The sequence below is a fragment of the Dipodomys merriami genome, unplaced genomic scaffold (genome assembly GCF_024711535.1).
Source record: "Dipodomys merriami isolate MVZ:Mamm:240054 unplaced genomic scaffold, mDipMer1.0.p SCAF_34, whole genome shotgun sequence".
NCBI classification, from domain to species: Eukaryota; Metazoa; Chordata; class Mammalia; order Rodentia; family Heteromyidae; genus Dipodomys; species Dipodomys merriami.
The window spans coordinates 17836876-17855135 of record NW_027204937.1 but is presented as its reverse complement, the minus strand read 5'-3'; the positions used below and the strand labels follow the sequence as shown (position 1 = coordinate 17855135).

The following is an 18260-nucleotide window of genomic DNA, read 5'->3' as shown; positions in this document are numbered from 1 at the left end:
GCCTTGAGCTGAAGAGCTGAGGAACAGCATGTAGGCCCAGAGTTCAGGCCTCACAACCAACCAAAAAAAAAAAAAAAAAAAAAATGGGGCTAGGCACTGGTGGCTCATGCCTGTAATCCTCCGAGCTTCTCTTGAGGGTGAGATCTGATGATCGCAGTTTGAAGCCAGCCTGGGTAAACAGAAGTCCTTGGGATTCTTATTTCTGATTAACTACCCAAAAATGGGAAGTGGCCTGTGGCTCAAAGTGGTAGAACAGTAGCCTTGAGCACAAAAGCTAAGAAACCTGTGGACTACTATATAAAAGACCATTGGGCTTTGACTTTGCTAGAACGTGCTGTCAATTCCTCTTTATGGAAAGAATAATCTCTTAGCAGGTAACTTGCTACTGAATAAAAAATCTCCACTATTCAGTATATCAATATATATTCCTCACTCTGGTTCAACTTATTTCACATAGGTGATACGCCACCACTGGAGTCATGCCTCCACTTCCAGCTTTTTTCTGATTTAATTGGAAATAAGAGCCTTTTATAATCTGATTGTCTGAGCTGACTTTGAACCATGATCCTTAGATATCAGCCTCCTGAGTAGCTAGATTATGGGAAGTTTCCTTTTTTTCCCACCAAGTATTTGCTGAGAAAGTAAAATATTTTAAATTTTTCATTGCACTAGTTTAGAGATAAAACTTAGGTAAATTATAAGTCAAGAACTAAATACAGAAATGTCATCCTAGCCATTCCATCCTATAGTATTTGACAATGTGGAAATACTAAGAACTGTTAAACTTGTTTTCTTATGTTCAGGATTTACAGGACAACATTCAGAACCATGCCACCTCATTTACTACTGTTGTCAAAGATATTGAAGGGTTCCTAGAAGAAAACCAAACCAAACTGAGTCCCTCGGAGCTGACAGCTCTTCAAGAAAAACTTCATCAGGCTAAGGAGCAATATAAAGCTCTCCAGGAACGAACCCAAATGGCTCAAAAGGAAGTGCAGGAAGCAGTGAGCTCAGCTTTACAGCAGGAGACTGAAAAGGTAACCAAATGGCTATGATACTTGGTGGTTTACTAAATGAAAGCTTCAGTTACACAAAAATAAGGGGAAACTTCCTTATAGAAAGCATAGAATGAGAAAAAAAAATAACTGATTCAAGAGCAACCTTTGCTTTTATATTACAAGGCTGAGGGTTGGCAAAAAAAAAATTAAAAATACAATAAAATAAAAGCTATCTGTACACTCAGAACTTAACTACTTGAAAGAACTTAAGTAGGGTATTACCCTAGGAGGAAAAAGAAATGATATACTTCTCTCTTGAATCCAGACTAGTGATAGGTCACAGACTATTTCCAGGCAGCCTTGATATAGTTAATGAAGTAAATCATGGCACCTAGAGAAACCAAAGAGAAAGTCAAATCTTGAATGATTTTCTGCCCCCATTTAGCACTAGCAGATTGAATCAAATCCTTTGTTCAATCTTGGGGTCTGATGGTAATGAGAGTGTCAGAGAAGATGAAAGAGAGAACTAAGTTGCCTAAAGATGAGTTCTGCAACATAAGATGATGTATAATTTGATATATTCTATTCAATTAATTAACATACTTGGAACTTTAAGAACTGTTCTGTTTGGCTGAGATAAGAACTAGAGGTCTGCTTTTCCAAATAGTAGCCAGATAATTGAATGTGACCGTGTTCTGAGTCTACCAAACCAATGTGTCACTTTTCTACAGCTAGAAAGAATTCTGTGAAATCTTGTTGGGCAGCAGGACCATTGATTGCTTTAAAAACTGAGATTTGTCTTTTTTTCTCCTTGTAAACAGTGAAATATAAGTAAACTCTAGAGATTGTTCAAAGAAATTAATAATAGATAATAGTTCTTTTAAAAAATTATTTTTGTTATTTGGAAAGACTGTTTATAACTAAAATTAGAGCATCACTTTTTCTTTAGTATGACCCAATGCTTTGCTTAACCTGTGGTTTGTATTTATTTCATATATATATATAGATGTATGTATGTATGTTTATATTTGTGTGTGTGCTAGTGCACACACCAGGCCCTTCTCTGGTCCAACTCTTTTCACATAGCTGATACTCCACCATTTGAGTCGTACCTCTACTTCCAGCTTTTTTCTGATTTAATTGGAAATGAGAATCTTTTATAATCTGATTGTCTGGGCTGGCTTTGAACCATGATCCTTAGATATCAGCCTCCTGAGTAGCTAGATTATATATTTTGCTGGTGCTCAGCAAAAATGTTTAGAAAGTAATTTTTAGTATAAATTTGGAGAAAAAAAATCTTTTTTGGTGGCCCTAGGTGTTGAATTCAGAACTTCCTGCTTGCTTGGTAAGCACTCTACCATTTGAGCCACACTGCCAGCATTTTTTTTCCATAAAAAAAAATCTTTATTTAGTTTTCTTTGAAGGACCCTGCAGAAATTGTAACCTGTGGTTTTATATTTGAGTATCTAAGGCTTTCTCACTGGACTACTTCTTGCTTTCAGAGTAAAGCTGCAAAGGAGCTGGCAGAGAACAAGAGTAAGATTGATGCTCTCTTGGATTGGGTGACTTCCATGGAATCATCTGGTAAACAGCTACAGACCAGACTTCCAGGAATAGAGCAGCTCTCTGGAGCTAAACTGGAGAAAAGAGCCTTGGATAACACTGATAGTTACATGGGGATGAACCAAGCCCCAGAGAAACTGGATAAACAATGTGAGACAATGAAGGTGAGGATTCTAGCTTGTCCTCACTGAGCTGGAGGAATCTCTTCTGCCCAGGGCAAGTTACCACAGCTTCTTGCCCCCAGTTCAGTGAGCAATTCTCAGTTTGTATTGTCTTTGATATGCCTTAGTAGCTTTGATACTGTAGACCATTCCTTTTAAACTACTTTCTTCCTTGGTTTCTACAGCACTACTTTATCTTCCTTCTTTCTTCTGACAACTTTAAATACTATTACACTTCCAAGTATACCTTAAGCCTTCCTCTTTTTTTTTTTTTTTTTTTTTTTTGTCGGTCATGGGGCTTGAACTCTGGGCCTGGGTGCTGTCCCTCAGCTCTTCAGCTCAAGGCGAGCGCTCTACCACTTGAGCTACAGCGCCACTTCCGGTTTTCTGGTGGTTTATTGGAGATAGGAGTCTCACGGTCTCTCCTGCCCGGGCTGGCTTTGAACCGCGATCCTCAGATCTCAGCCTCCTGTGTAGCTAGGATTACAGGCGTGAGCCACCAGCGCCCGGCTAAGCCTTCCTCTTATCTTTCAGAATATTCTTTCTTTGGGTTGCTTCATCCACCTAAAACATTTTAATTGCTAGTTGTACTAACATATTCCTTCTATTTATTTTTCTTAAAAGTGGCTCTATTGTCACTTCTAAGCTTCAAACCAGTATATAAGTCAATCTGATCATTTCCAACCTAGAACCACAAGTACATCCACCTTAACACAGAACTCCCATAATATACACCAATACATCCTATCCCTGCTCTGAAAGATGTTCTGCTTCCTTTATATCTACTTAGTTGTCTGAATTTGATAATATCCTAAACTAAAACTATTCTCTCTCTTCTCTCTCTCTCTCTCTCTCTCTCTCTCTCTCTCTCTCTCTCTCTCTCTCCCTCTCTCTCCCTCTCTCTCTCCCTCTCTCTCCCTCTCTCTCCCTCTCTCTCCCTCTCTCTCCCTCTCTCTCCCTCTCTCTCCCTCTCTCTCCCTCTCTCTCTCCCTCTCTCTCCCTCTCTCTCTCTCCCTCTCTCTCTCCCTCTCTCTCCCTCTCTCTCTCCCTCTCTCTCTTTCTCTCTCTCTCTCTTTCTCTCTTTCTCTGTCATGGAGCTTGAACTCTGGGCCTGGGCATTACCTCTGAGCTCTTCAGCTCAAGGTGAGCACTCTACCACTTGAGCCACAGCGCCACTTCTGGCTTTTTCTGTGTATGTGGTGCTGAGGAATTGAACCCAGGGCCTCATGATGCAAGGCAAGCACTCTACCACTGAGCCACCTTCCCAGCCCTCTCTCTTACTCTCATGTGAGGGATTTGAAAGTTTAGTCATCAAGTCCAGTGTTTTTTATATCTCTTTCAAAATCATACCCACTGCTTCATCTCCATAGAGATATTATAGTTCAGACCATTACTTCTATCACCAATATCAGTCCAAAGTCTTTAGTATGGTTTACCATCCCTACAACTACCCGTCCACAGGATTTACTCTTCCTTATTTGGCCTCATTGCTTCACCCAAGTCTAGCTATTAATCCCTTTCAGTTCACTGATTGTACTGTGTGCCCTCATTCTACTGGGCTTGTGCATGCTCTTGGAATTTTCTTGCCTCTCCAGTGTAAGAAATGAAAAAGAGCCCAGATCTTGGTTAATTTTTACTTATTCTTCAGATCTCAGTTTAGATTTTATTTCTTCTAGGAAGGAATTCTTTACTCCCCCAAAGTTAACATATCCCTCTGTGATATGTAGTGGTTCTTATTTTGTATTGTATTTTTGTCCACTTGGCTTTTAGACAGTGGACTCAAAAGCAGAAGCCATTCTTTTTTTTTTTTTTTTGTCATGGGGCCTGAACTCTGGGCCTGAGTGCTGTCCCTAAGCTCTTCAGCTCAAGGCTAGCACTGTACCATTTGAGCCACAGCACCACTTCCAGCTTTTTCTGCTTATGTGGTACTGAGGAATCGAACCCAGGGCTTCATGTTCGCGAGGCAAGCACTCTACCACTGAGCCACAGAAGCCATTCCTGCTCACCAGTTATCTCTACTTATTCATTCAGCAAATACTGAGTATCTACTATATGTCAGACATTGGAAATAAACCAGAGAACCAATAAAACAAATCATCTAGGACATTAACTTGCACAAGCACTTTATATTGAATAATCAAAAAATATATTTCGAACACCTGTAAAACACATGGATCACATATTTTTGTAACAAAGATGATTTAGCTTATCAGAAATAGTGTTGAACAACCTATTCGGGCATTGCTTTATTTTGTACTAATAGGATTTCAGCCCCTTGCATGCCACTTTTCTCCTTACAAGATCCACTATTAGGTCTAGAGGCCTAATAGTCTTGAAACAGTCAGTGCAGAGAGTTTCCTGATTCTTCTTGCTGGCTGCACTCACCCTAAGCAAGCAGCATTTTATCTCAGGAAGGGTACTGCCTTAATGTCAGTGGGTAGGTTGGAGGATGAGATTGGGGACACCTGATCACCTACAGGCAAAGATGTGGTACTGCTCCCTACTGGCTATTTGAGCAGGATCTGTTAGTTACTGTAGCTTTCCTAAGATGACATATAAAGCTTAGACTAGGCTATTGGTACATGCTGAAACTAACTGAAGGAAAGTAGATTTGTAGTTCTTCTCTGGTAGTTGCATAAAAGTATAGATAAGACCATTGAATGAACTTCCACTGTCTTTTATTAGACTTAGGAAGAACGTATTTAAGAAGAAAACAATCACATGACTATCCTTTGCAACTGAGAAAAGGTCTATATATGTCTTATAGCTAAACATACAAAGTGCAAATTGCCTATATTATCCAGAATATTTGTTCTGTTTGCATTGTCATATAGACAACTTACCGGTTACTCTATTATTGTAGAAGATTTTAGTTGGCTATTATAGATTCTTATAGATGTATGTAGACATAGTTACTAGTTGGTTTAAATCACATTTCTGAACCTTAACTATCTTCATGACTTTAGTTAGAACATATAACCTCATTTTCATATTCATGTATGCCATTTTTAATATGGGTATTGTCTGCCTGCAGTAGCATAGAGATAGAGGTTATGAGGGTATCTGGCTGTGTGTGATATGTATTACCCCATGACAATAAGGGTTGAAGTAGAGATAGAGACCACTCCACCTGGAGACATAAGCAAATATTTGTTTTCTTATTGGTTGTCCCTTTTTTGTGGGGGGGTTACTCACCAGGCTCGTCACCAAGAATTGCTGTCCCAGCAACAAAATTTCATTGTGGCCACCCAGTCAGCTCAGGCCTTCCTAGACCAGCAGGGCCACAATCTCACTCCTGAGGAGCGGCAAATGCTGCAAAAGAAGCTAGGCGAGCTTAAGGAACAATATGCATCTTCCCTGACCCAGTCTGAGGTGGAATTAAAGCAGGTACAGACTCTCCGAGATGAGCTGCAGAAGTTCCTACAGGACTACACTGAATTTGAAAGCTGGCTGGAACGGTCTGAGAAAGAGCTAGAAAATATGCATAAAGGAGTCAATGGCCCTGAAGCCCTACCCTCTCTGCTAAAGCGTCAGGGAAGCTTCTCAGAAGATGTCATTTCTCACAAAGGGGACTTGAGATTTGTGACTATCTCAGGACAGAAAGTCCTGGACACAGAAAACAACTTTGAAGAAAGCAAAGAACCATCCACAACCAGAAACTTAGTAAAAGAGAAGTTGAAGGATGCAACAGAAAGATACACTGCTCTCCACTCAAAGGTAAGGGTAGATCCTAGAAGCCACTGGGAAAGTGATCATGGCAGCCCTCATACAACTGTGGTGAGACCCAGAAAATTAACCCCAGACAGGACAAAGTGTATGAGCTATATGTTGACCACAGGTAGAAGGTTTTTGAAGAACTATGCAAAAAAAATTATCTTATGTCTGATCACAGATGTATAAGCTGCTCACCTTCCTGTATCTTAACCAGCATCCAAGAGATGCAACACAAGTAAATCTAAGCTAACTGCAGTCCTTAGTTCTTGACAGAAACTCTAGAAGGAACCCTTATTTTCTCCCAATCCAAGCAGTTTAGGAATCTAGCCGCTTTCCCAACATCTGTAATCCTTTCAAAGAGATCCCTCAATCTTTACCTTTGCCTACAACCTGATGTATACTTCTTTGGCAGCATATCATGCAACTCTTTTAAGTATTTCTGGGTATTTACCAAGGAAAGATGAATAATAAGGAACAAAAGAGGGACCTTTTTGTAGGTGATTGCCACCTATCTGTCCAGGGTCCCAAGCACAGTACCTTTATGTAATGTTACAGTGAGTTCTCTGTAACAGAACACTACTCTTTGGCCTGACCTTACCAGATGTGTTTCCCTTTCTCTATTTGCATAGTGTACACGATTGGGCTCTCACCTGAACATGCTATTAGGTCAGTATCAGCAATTCCAGAGCAGTGCTGACATACTGCAAGCCTGGATACAGACTTGTAAGGCCAAAGTAGATCAGCTTCTTTCAGATACCATTGCCTCTGACCCTGGAATTCTGCAGCAGCAACTTACAACAACAAAGGTAAATCTGAACATGGGCAGTGTTTGGGCTTGTATTACATGGCTTAGAATACAGTCCCCCGCCCTCACCCCCAGCCAAATCAAATACTTGCAAAATTAAAGGCAGTTTGGGGATGTTTGGGGCAAGATCTGATTCCTAAACACTGTTCTAATGTCTCTGGCCCTGGGTAAACTGAGAATTATATTCTAGATTCCTGCAATTACCTTTGGTTATTTTTTCTTTGTGTGTGTGTGTGTGTGTGTGTGTGTGTGTGTGTGTGTGTGTGTGTGTGTGTGTGTGTGTGTGTGTGTGTGTGTGTGTGTGTGTGTGTGTGTGTGTGTGTGTGTGTATGTGTGTGTGTACACGTACTGTGTGTGTGTGTGTGTGTGTGTGTGTGTGTGTGTGTGTGTGTGTGTGTACAAGCAGCAGTTACAGGAGGAACTGGCTGAGCACCAAGTACCTGTAGAAAAGCTCCAAAAAGTTGCTTGTGACCTCATGAAAATTGAAGGGGAGCCAGCCTTGAACCCTCAATGTGTTCAAGAAACTACAGGTATGAAACAGCAACAGTAGTCTTGCTCTTTTAATTCCTAGTATGAACCCTTCTTTCTAGGTCTCTATACCTCTGACTATCCTGTTTGAAGTGTTGTTTGTTAAGAGCTACTTTAACTTAGTTTTGTGGAGTTCTTTTTGTTTGGGTTTGTTTTGTGTGTGTGTGTATACCAGTATGAGACTTGAATTCCAGGCCTTTTGCTCTCTCTCAGATTTTTTTTTTTTTTTTGGTCCAGGGGCTTGAACTCAGGGCCTGGGCACTGTTCCTGAGCCTCTTTGTGTTCACGGCTAGTGCTCTACCATTGAGCCACAGCATCACTTCTGACATTTTCTGAGTAGTTTATTGGAGATAAGAGTTTCATGGAATTTCCTACCCAGGCTGGCTTTGAACTGAGATACTCAGATCTCAGCCTCCTGAGTAGCTTCTCTCAGCATTTTTTCCTTCTTTCCTTCCTTCCTTCCTTCCTTCCTTCCTTCCTTCCTTCCTTCCTTCCTTCCTTTCTTTCTTTCTTCCTTTCTTTCTTTCTTTCTTTCTTTCTTTCTTTCTTTCTTTCTTTCTTTCTTTCTTTCTTTCTTTCTTTCTTTCTGGTTTTTTTTGCTCATAGCTGGTGCTCTACCATTTGACCCACACTTCAACTTTTGGCTCTTTGCTGGATAATTGGAGATATGAATCTCATCTATCAGTCTATCCTGGCTGGCTGGCTGGCTTCAAACTGCAATTCTTAGATCTTATTTTCCTGAGTAGTTAGGCATGAGCCATCAGCACCCAGCAAGACTTTATCTTAGTTATCTTTAGACCTCAGCATCTTACACAATCTTATATCTTAGATATCTTTAGCCCTTAGTATCTCACCTAATCTTGGTAAATAATGCTTATTGTATTTGCTCTGATACTAATGCATTTCAAGCATATTCCTTTTATTTTTCTTATTGCCAGGAATTTAAATTAATATATTCAATTTAAATACATTAAATTTTAAAACATAATACCAAAATAGTACCTACTTTTTGTTTTCATGGCTTTGATCTTCCAGATTCCATACTCAGTTGCTTCCAAAGCCTTTCCTGTAGTTTGGCAGAGCGCTCTGCACTTCTGCAGAAGGCAATTGCCCAGTCTCAGAGTGTCCAGGAAAGTCTAGAGAGCTTGTTGCAGTCCATCAAGGAAGTTGAACAAAACCTCCAGGGGGAACAGGTGGCATCACTCTCATCAGGAGTCATTCAAGAAGCCCTTGCCAATAATATGGTAAGACCAAGAGTTACCAAAGAGGTTGTATTTGCCATTTACCATAATTATATAACTTAGAAAAGGTAACTGGACTTGAATTCATGTTCATGATTCTTGTAATAAAGTTTAGCAATAATGTCTAATCATTATCATAAGATCTTAGTTTCATTCCCAACACCAGACACATACACACACACACAAAAGATATGCATCTCCAATTTTCAAACTACTGTTGAGACTAAGGAAAAGTGGTTTTGTAGAATGAGATTTTGTAGAATGTGAGTGATTTTGTAGAATGAGAGAAACCTAAAGGGATAAGATATGTAGCATTCTATTGAGCTATTGCAGTCTTCCATCCCCTACACCTTGAGCTGAACATAGTTACTAGAAGGTTTTTGATAGGTGGCTTAGTTTTCATGATATAAGTGAACCAAAGATGACATATTTGTTCTTGACAACAGAAACTGAAGCAGGACATCGCTCGGCAGAAAAGCAGTTTGGAAGCCACCCATGAAATGGTGACCCAGTTCATGGAGAAAGCAGACAATACCACAGCAGCAGTACTACAGGGCAAACTGGCAGAAGTGAGCCAGAGCTTTGAGCAGCTTCGGTTACAGCAACAGGAAAAAGAAAGCACCCTAAAGAAGCTCCTGCCCCAGGCAGAGATGTTTGAGCAGCTTTCTGATAAATTACAGCAGTTCATGGAAAACAAAAGCCGAATGCTGGCTTCTGGAAATCAGCCAGATCAAGACATTGCACATTTCTCTCAGCAGATCCAGGTGAGACTGTACTTGCAATGTTGACAGAATAAAAAGATAAGAACAGCAAGGAGCAAACCAGCATTTACTTAGTGAACACTATCTGTCACTTTTTTTTTGGGGGGGGGGTTCGGTCGTGGGGCCTGAACTCTGGGCCTAGGCACTGTCCCTCAACTCTTCAGTTCAAGGCTAGCACTTTACCACTTGAGCCACAGTGCCACTTCCGGTTTTTTTCTTTTTGCTTATGTGGTGCTAAGGAATCAAACCCAGGGCCTCGTGCATGCAAGGCAAGCGCTCTACCACTGAGCCACCTTCCCAGCCCCCTATCTGTCACTTTATTAGAAGCTTTGCCTGCAACATCTTAGAAAATGATCAACAACCATCTTTTGATTTACTTTTTTCTCACGCTACATGTTCACTCCAGATTAGCAGACATACTTGGCTCAGTAGCCATTCAGGGATGCAGGTTGAGTCTTCAACATGACAGAAGCTTTCATGATTTCTGTTACAAGGGAAAGAGAACATAGTATAGCCATTTACATTTCATTAGTCAAAGTTACATTTGCCCACATCCAATTTTCAGAGTGGTTGGAAAATGTCATCTTACTATACCTAGAAGGTGCAGATCTAAAACACTCAATGAAAAGTGTTAATAGCTATCACAGACACATAGCCAGGAGTAGGATTGCTACATCACACTATACTTAATTTGACTATATAACAGCCAGTTTAAACTTCATAATAACTATACCAGCACACATTGCCCCCTGCGGTACCTTAACATCTCTCTATTATTATTTCAGGTTTATCCAACTTTTCTTTTCTCAATTTTCAAGTGGGATCTTATAGTCTGTTTCCTAAATTTTTCAGTTTTGCTTTGAATAATTTCAAACTTTGTAGAGAAAAAGGAAGAATCCAGTAAATAACTGCACACACTTCACCTTGATTCACCAACTGCCAATTACTTTATCTCTCTTTATAAGAATACAAAAGAGTTTCACTATGAGCTTCTGTATTCATTATTCTTTATAACATGTGTAAGTTTCCTGGAATTTGGTCAAAAGATAACAGTCTTCTACAAATTAGTCCCTCAGTTTTTTTTGTTTGTTTTTGTTTTTGCCAGTCATGGGGCCTGAACTCTGGGGCCAGGTACTGCCCCTTAGCTCTTCAGCTCAAGGCTAGCGCTCTACCACTTGAGCCACAGCCCCACTTCCAGCTTTTTCTGCTTATGTGGTGCTGAGGAATTGAACCCAGGGCCTCATGCATGCAAGGCAAGCACTCTACCACTGAGCCATCTTCCCAGCCTAGTCCCTCAGTTTTTGCTCCTTTTAGTTTATCTCACCTTCATTATATACTCAGGAACAAACACTCAATGTGTTTTATAACATGTTACGAAGAAATATACTTTAGCTTACAGAAGAAGGTAAGAATTTAATGAGATTTCCTTTTTTTTTTTTCCCTTTTGGGGATTTAAAGATGTTGGCAGAAAGTATAATTGCATTGGTTAATATCTGTAACTACAATGTTTAAATAATGGTAGGGATAGTAGTTTTGCCTCATTTTACAGATGAGACTGGAAGCTTTGAGAAATTTAGTGGCTTAAGATTACAAGCTAGGGCTTGGAAGGTGGCTCAGTGGTAGAGCGCTTGCCTTGCATGCTTGAGGCCCTGAGTTCGATTCCTCAGCACCACATAAGCAAAAAGAAAAAAGCCGGAAGTGGCGCTGTGGCTCAAGTGGTAGAGTGCTAGCCTTGAGCTGAAGAGCTGAGGGACAGTGCCCAGGCCCAGAGTTCAGGCCCCACGACCGGACCCAAAAAAAAAAAAAAGATTACAAGCTAGTGAGCAGCAGAGCCATGACTGCATTGATTATCTTTTTGATCCTCGAAACTTTTCAATTCTGCCATTCTGTTATGTTGTCTTCTTCCAAAGCTTCAAATATTTTTGTAAAGGAGACAAAATTTCTTTATGATTCCTAGCCACTCTCCATATATTAGAGAAAATACACATTTTTATTATTTTGATCTAACAAAGTATTTTTTTTAGTTCTCCTTCTTCTCGCAAATTAAGGAGAATTTTCCCTGGAGGTATAGATAGCTCTCATATTTCTGAGTATATTCATAAACTTCAGCGTTTTAATATGTTTCCTTTGCTGTACAGGAGCTCACTTTGGAAATGGAAGACCAACAGGAGAGCCTAAATGCCCTTGAGGACCTAGTCACTGCACTGAACTCTTGTGGCCTTGCACTGGACCTGTCCCAACACCAGGACAGGGTACAGAACCTCAGAAAGGACTTCACATTGCTACAGAAGACAGTTCAAGAAAGGTGAGTTTTCTCTTGGATTGGTTCATGTTAGAGACCTGTTTTTTCTTGCTCCATTACCAGAAAAAATAACATCCCTAGTGCTTTTGTGGAGCCACAGGAGTATCAGAAGTGCCTCTTTGAGGCAAAACTATTGAACCACTTGATACTCTGGGGATTTTCTCTTACCAATTAGGAGTTCCTTCTCATATTGAGACAACCTTCTTTGCTATATGACTGGAAGCCCAGATCACCTGGACAAATAAAACGAACTTAGGGCAATAAGTAGGATTATGGCAGAACTTAAAGTATAGAGAGATTGGAGTTGACTTCCCAGAACTGGTTGAGGATTATATTTATAATCTTTGTGTTTGTTTGGACCACACTGAGTTGCTGTTTTGGAGGAGTGTTGAGATTCTTCTTTGGGGGCCAAATAAAGAAATATATGACAGAGGCTGACTGATTTTAGCTTACTACTATTAAAAATCCACAATTCCCCATGAGAAGTCACATAAGGTTTTAAGAATGTGAGCAGGACTTCTTGTCTTGATTTAGACATAAAAGCAATCTTGATTTAGCAGACATATGCCTCAATGACTAAAGAAAAATAGTTGTCAACACTTAGCACAATTGGTTAGACAAAGGTTTCTCTGATGCTTGGTATCTTGTAGCTGTTTGAGGCAGACTCTGGGTTGACATCTGATTGATTGATAGATATGGTCATTTCCAAAACTTTTTTTTTCAGTGGTGGTACTAGGGTTTGAACTCTTGTGTTTTCTAGCCCTTTTTTGCTTTAACTGTTGTTTGGATAGAGTCTCACATAATTGCCCAAGCATAGCCTACATAGAAAGAGGCCTAGGTAGGAAGATTGAGGTTGGTACATGCCTGGGATAACAGACATGCTCTACTATGCTAAGTCTATTTTTTTTGTGTGTGTTTTTTTGGGGTCCAGTCGTGGGGCCTGAACTCTGAGCCTGGGCACTCTCCCTCAGCTCTTCAGCTCAAGGCTAGCACTCTACCACTTGAGCCACAGCGCCACTTCCAGCTTTTTTCTTTTTGCTTATGTGGTGCTGAGGAATCAAACCCAGGTCCTCATGCATGCAAGGCAAGCACTCTACCACTGAGCCACCTTCCCAGCCCTGCTAAGTCTATTTTTATGAGATGAGGTCTTGCTAACTTTTTGCCTGTGCTGGCCTTGAACTGCAGTCCTCCCAGTCTCTGCTTCCCAAATAGCTGAGATTGCCCTGCTACGCTCAGCTAAAACTATTTCCTTGATTTATGTCTGGCTTACTAACCTTAGGACTACTTTGCTAACTTAACTGGACCTCCAATTCAGCATAGAGTTGGGCCTTGAAAGAGGCAAATACTTAAAATTTAACAGGGCTAGACTAGAGAACCAGAACCTGCATTCTTTCCATTGTATCATAGTACCTAAATAGCAGGCTCCTTTTAGCTTTCTCACTTTCACTCTAGCTTACACTAACCACTTCTTTCCACAGAAATTGAACACTTCTTTCCACAGAAATGTCCAAACATGGGCAGCAGATTCCTTAGTCTGATGCTTTCAAAACTACATTATATGTAGTTATTCAGCCAGATTTACTATGGAAAATATTATGGGAAAGAAAGGCCCTGTTAGAAAACTGATGCCTAGAGTCCACAGAATGAAACTAGTTTTGGTTCATTTTAGAAAACTTTGTCTGGCAAATAACAAAACATCTTTGTTGACAGAGAAAAAGATGCATCATCTTGCCAGGAGCAGTTGGATGAATTCCGGAAGCTGATTAGGACCTTCCAGAAGTGGCTGAAAGAAACTGAAGGGAATGTTCCATCCACAGAGAATTTCATTAGTGCTAAAGAGCTTGAAAAGCAGATTGAACACTTGAAGGTAGGTAAAGAAAAGTGTCTCCATGAATTCTGCTAGGATATAATTTGGAAGTTATATGAAGTGATCTCCAGTTATAATGGGAAATGGTATAAGAAATCCAGGTTGTTTGTTACATTAGAATATATATTCCTCCATTCTCTTAATTTGATTCCCATCTAATCCTACCTATTATTTCTTTCATGCTAAAAATGGTTGGTCAAAGTCCAGTCCTTGAAAAGCTTACACTCCTTAGTATGCTTGAGGATTAGACAGATACATGTGAAAAAGTGACTGGGTACAGATGTCAGAAAGCCATGGAGAAAATAACTAGTACTATTCAATCTAATAAAGAAAAAGTTAGAATCAAAAAGTTGAAAGATACCTTTGAAGGTAGGAACCAGTCTTTTCCCCCATTCTTGCAGAATCTCTTTTATACCATCTTTAATTTATAGTATTCCAGTCTTTGCTTATGCCTCTGACAAATCTCTTTTTTACTGCTGTTGAGATAGCCACATGTATTAGTCCATACTTTCTCATAAAAGCAAACTGAATCTTAAGCAGATGAGAAGGAAGAACTTGGTTATTTAGAGTGGAAATTCTTAAGAAAAAGATTTCCCAGTTCCCTCAGTTCACAGTGCCTTTAATGTTTCAGTAATTTTTTAATAATACCTCACCATCACCACTAACACCAAAAACAAAGCAAAACAAAAAAAAGTCCACCAGTATTTCTACATGCTAAGTATTAAGGTTCTAAACAGCTTCACAGTAGTCATTCACATGGTGTACAAAAAATGTCACTGTATTTCCCAAAAAAACTTACAATATCCCACTTGTCAGTTTTGAGATTGTGGTCCTTAGAAGTCAAGAATGATTAATGAAAGATTTGAAAGGCAGTGACTATGAATCATTTGAAGGTAGTCTAAATGAGCTGGCTGGATGTTGTCTCTATGTCTTTCTGTACTTTAACAGCTCTATAGCTTAGATTCAATAAGTTACCAGGTATATTGGTTATGAAGCTAGGGATAGGGACTGAAAGCTAAGATAATGTCCCTGGTTTGGAACGAGTAAAATTCTATTGTGGCAAGTCACTTATTAGAGACTTAGCATGATTTGGCTACTTCTTTTATCTCAGAGCAGATGCTATTGTTTCACAATGGAGAAAATACTAGTACTAAAGGTTTTTAATGGTATATTCAGTTCTTTCTCAAATCTAACATAAGTTCCCTTGACAAATACAAAGTGTAGCCTTTAGATGTATTTCTCTACATGTTAATATATAGCTTTTCACTATCTTCTAGTTATCGTTTCCCCTTTTCTTTTCACATACACTGTCCCCTTTTTCCATGTGGCCACCAGATGTGTTTCTTCTTATGCTCTCTAAATTCATTGACTGTCCATATTTCTCTAGTAACCTATATTATATTATAATGCAGTTGGCCATCTGAGCTCTTAGTTTTAAGTATCATAACCCTATTTTGAATCTAGTTGTTCTGCATGGTGCCTCACTTAGAATAGATACTCAATATTTGATGAATATGAAGAAGCTTCTGAAAATTCCAGGATATTGTTCTCCCATAACTTGACTGGTTAAACCAGGATCATGAGATGCCCAAATATATGAGCATGAAATATCTGAATGTATAAGCATAATATGAGCATGAGTCTGTTAATACTTGTCAGAACTTTAGGGGAGTCCCTGTTGATGAATTAAAGGTCCCCAGATGTTACATTTAGCAACTTGTTATTTAACCAGGGTCTTCTAGATGACTGGAAAAGTAAAGGAACTTTGGTGGAAGAAATCAATTGCAAAGGCACTTCTTTAGAAAGTCTCATCATGGAGATAACAGCACCAGATTCCCAAGTCAAAACAGGTGAGTACAGGCTCTTGAAATGTGATAAATAAATGTCATTCTTTGTTTTTTGGCCTTTGGAGATATCTTTTTATTAAAGTCAAAAATCAAAGTTGAGCCTGAAAAGAAAGGGGGTCAACAAAACAATCTTCCTTCTCAGCCTGGTATGTTTCTCCCCTTTGCTGTAACATTGTTCCATGTTACAGAATTTCTTCTTATGATGGGTCAATGAACTAGTGGGTCCATGTACAACTTCAGATACCATGGAAGAATGAATTTTTATCTTGAGCTTTTCTCTTTTGAATGTGTCAAAGGGATAAGTATGAATTATTTTTTTTTTTTTTTTTTTTTTTTTTTTTTGGGTCCAGTCATGGGCCTGAACTCTGGGCCTGGGCGCTGTCCCTCAGCTCTTCAGCTCAAGGCTAGCACTCTACCATTTGAGCCACAGTGCCACTTCCGGCTTTTTTCTTTTTGCTTATGTGGTGCTGAGGAATCAAACCCAGGGCCTCATGCATGCAAGGCAAGCACTCTACCACTGAGCCACCTTCCCAGCCCTGAATTATTTTTTTTTAATCATTCCTGGGTGCTACAAGCTTGATATTCAGAAAGAAACTAAATACTTGGGAATCAACTAAATACACAGGAAAGGCCGTGAAACTCTTTTCTCCAATAAACCACCAGAAAAATCAGAAGTGACACTGTGGCTCAAGTGGTAGAGCGCTAGCCTTGAGCTGAAGAGCTGAGGGACAGTGCCCAGGCCCAGAGTTCAAGCCCCATGACCAAATAAAAAGCAAACGAAAAGAAACATCTATGGCTAGACAGCCATGGATGAAGCTTCACATGCTGAGTTAGGGCAATCTTGTTAGGACCCTCTCTTGTTTACTAATCTAATATGGGCTTTACATTGCAGTATTTTCCACATTTTAATGGAACAAGATTTTTTTCTGTTTGATCTATTTTTAGTTGAAAGCATAAGAACATTAATATTTTAAGGTTTTATAATTACATCCTAACAACTATTTTTGTTTCTCATATTTCTGTTTTATCTTTATAATTTCATATCCTAATTTGTACTTTGAAAACTCCTATGAAATAGAAAGAACCAACTTAAGAATATGTTTATGATCATTTAGAGAGAGAACTAAAGCCCCAAGCAGAATTTATTGGAAAGTTCATGAACCACATTTATCAACACTTAATATTTCTGTTTTGTGGGAAGTTTAAAAAAAAAACAGGGGGCTGGGAAGTTGGCTCAGTGGTAGAGCGCTTGCCTTGCATGCCTGAGGCCCTGGGTTCGATTCCTCAGCACCACATAAGCAAAAAGAAAAAAGCCGGAAGTGGCGCTGTGGCTCAAGTGGTAGAGCACTGGCCTTGAGCTGAAGAGCTGAGGGACAGTGCTCAGGCCCAGAGTTCAGGCCCCACAACCGGACCAAAAAAAAAAAAAAACAGAAGAGGTCATGAAAGGGAAAACTAGGAATTTCCACCTTTTAAAAAAATCAAGAAAGGCTTTTAATTAAACTAATATGCTTTTTGTGTACTTGTATTTATTGGATTCTTTTTTGTTTGTTTTGTGCTGGTCCTGATGCTTGAATTCAGGGGCTAGGCACTGTCCCTGAGGGGTTTTTTGCTCAAGGCTAGCACTCTATCCCTTGAGCCACAGCTTCATCTCCAGCTTTCTTTGGTGGTTAATTGGGCTTGCCTGCCCAGACTGGCCTTGAACCACAATTCTTAGATCTTAGTCTCCTGAGTAGCTAGGATTACAGCATCCACTCATTATTCATTTTTATTATAATGAAAGACATTGATATTAGAATTATTTGGTTTTCTGTGTGTTTGTGTGCTAGTATTGGATCTTCAACTCAGAGCCTCAAATCTCCCTTAGCTTGTTTGCTCAAGGCTGGTGCTCTACCACTTTAGTCACAATTCTACTTCTGTCTTTTTCTTGGCTAATTGGAAATAAGAGTTTCAGGAATTATTCTTCCCAGTCTGGCTTTCAATCTTGGTGCTCTGACTTCAGCCACCTTTGACTAGCAAAGATTATGGGCCTGAGCCATCGGTGCTCCATTCTTTTTGTCTTTATTATAAATCCTCATTCTAATCATTGGTGGTACTTGCTTCACATTGTTTAGAGCTTAAGTTGTAGAATGCTTGTTATAGGCCTGAGTTCAAACTCCAATACCATATCCCTCCCCCCACTACAAAAAAGGAGAAGAAAAGAGAGAGAGGAGAGAGAGAGAGAGAGAGAGAGAGAGAGAGAGAGAGAGAGAGAGAGAGAGAGAGAGAGAGAGAGAGAGAGAGAGAAGCTGGGTGCCGGTAGCTCACACCTGTAATCCTCGCTACTCAGGAGACTGAGATCTGAGGATCATGGTTCAAAGTCAGCCCAGGCAGGAAAGTCCATGAGACTCTTACCTTCAATTAACCACCAGAAAACTAGAAGTGGTGCTGTGGCTCAAGTGGTAGAATGCTAGCCTTGAATTGAAGAGCTGCGCAA

The 18260-nt window shown here is 39.8% G+C and overlaps 1 protein-coding gene across 17 annotated transcripts in view; it reads left to right on the top strand.

Moving 5' to 3' along the window:
* The window catches only part of LOC138803492 (microtubule-actin cross-linking factor 1), a 254203-nt gene that overhangs the window by 121122 nt on the left and 114821 nt on the right, over window positions 1-18260 (top strand). For all 17 annotated transcript variants that reach the window (XM_069987601.1, XM_069987600.1, XM_069987599.1 and 14 more), the window contains 10 exons: window positions 804-1037; window positions 2501-2725; window positions 5921-6439; window positions 7066-7242; window positions 7648-7771; window positions 8805-9013; window positions 9457-9774; window positions 11910-12076; window positions 13784-13940; window positions 15673-15790. In XM_069987601.1, coding sequence (XP_069843702.1) covers window positions 804-1037; window positions 2501-2725; window positions 5921-6439; window positions 7066-7242; window positions 7648-7771; window positions 8805-9013; window positions 9457-9774; window positions 11910-12076; window positions 13784-13940; window positions 15673-15790 — 2248 coding nt within the window. The remainder of the gene's footprint in view (window positions 1-803; window positions 1038-2500; window positions 2726-5920; window positions 6440-7065; window positions 7243-7647; window positions 7772-8804; window positions 9014-9456; window positions 9775-11909; window positions 12077-13783; window positions 13941-15672; window positions 15791-18260) is intronic.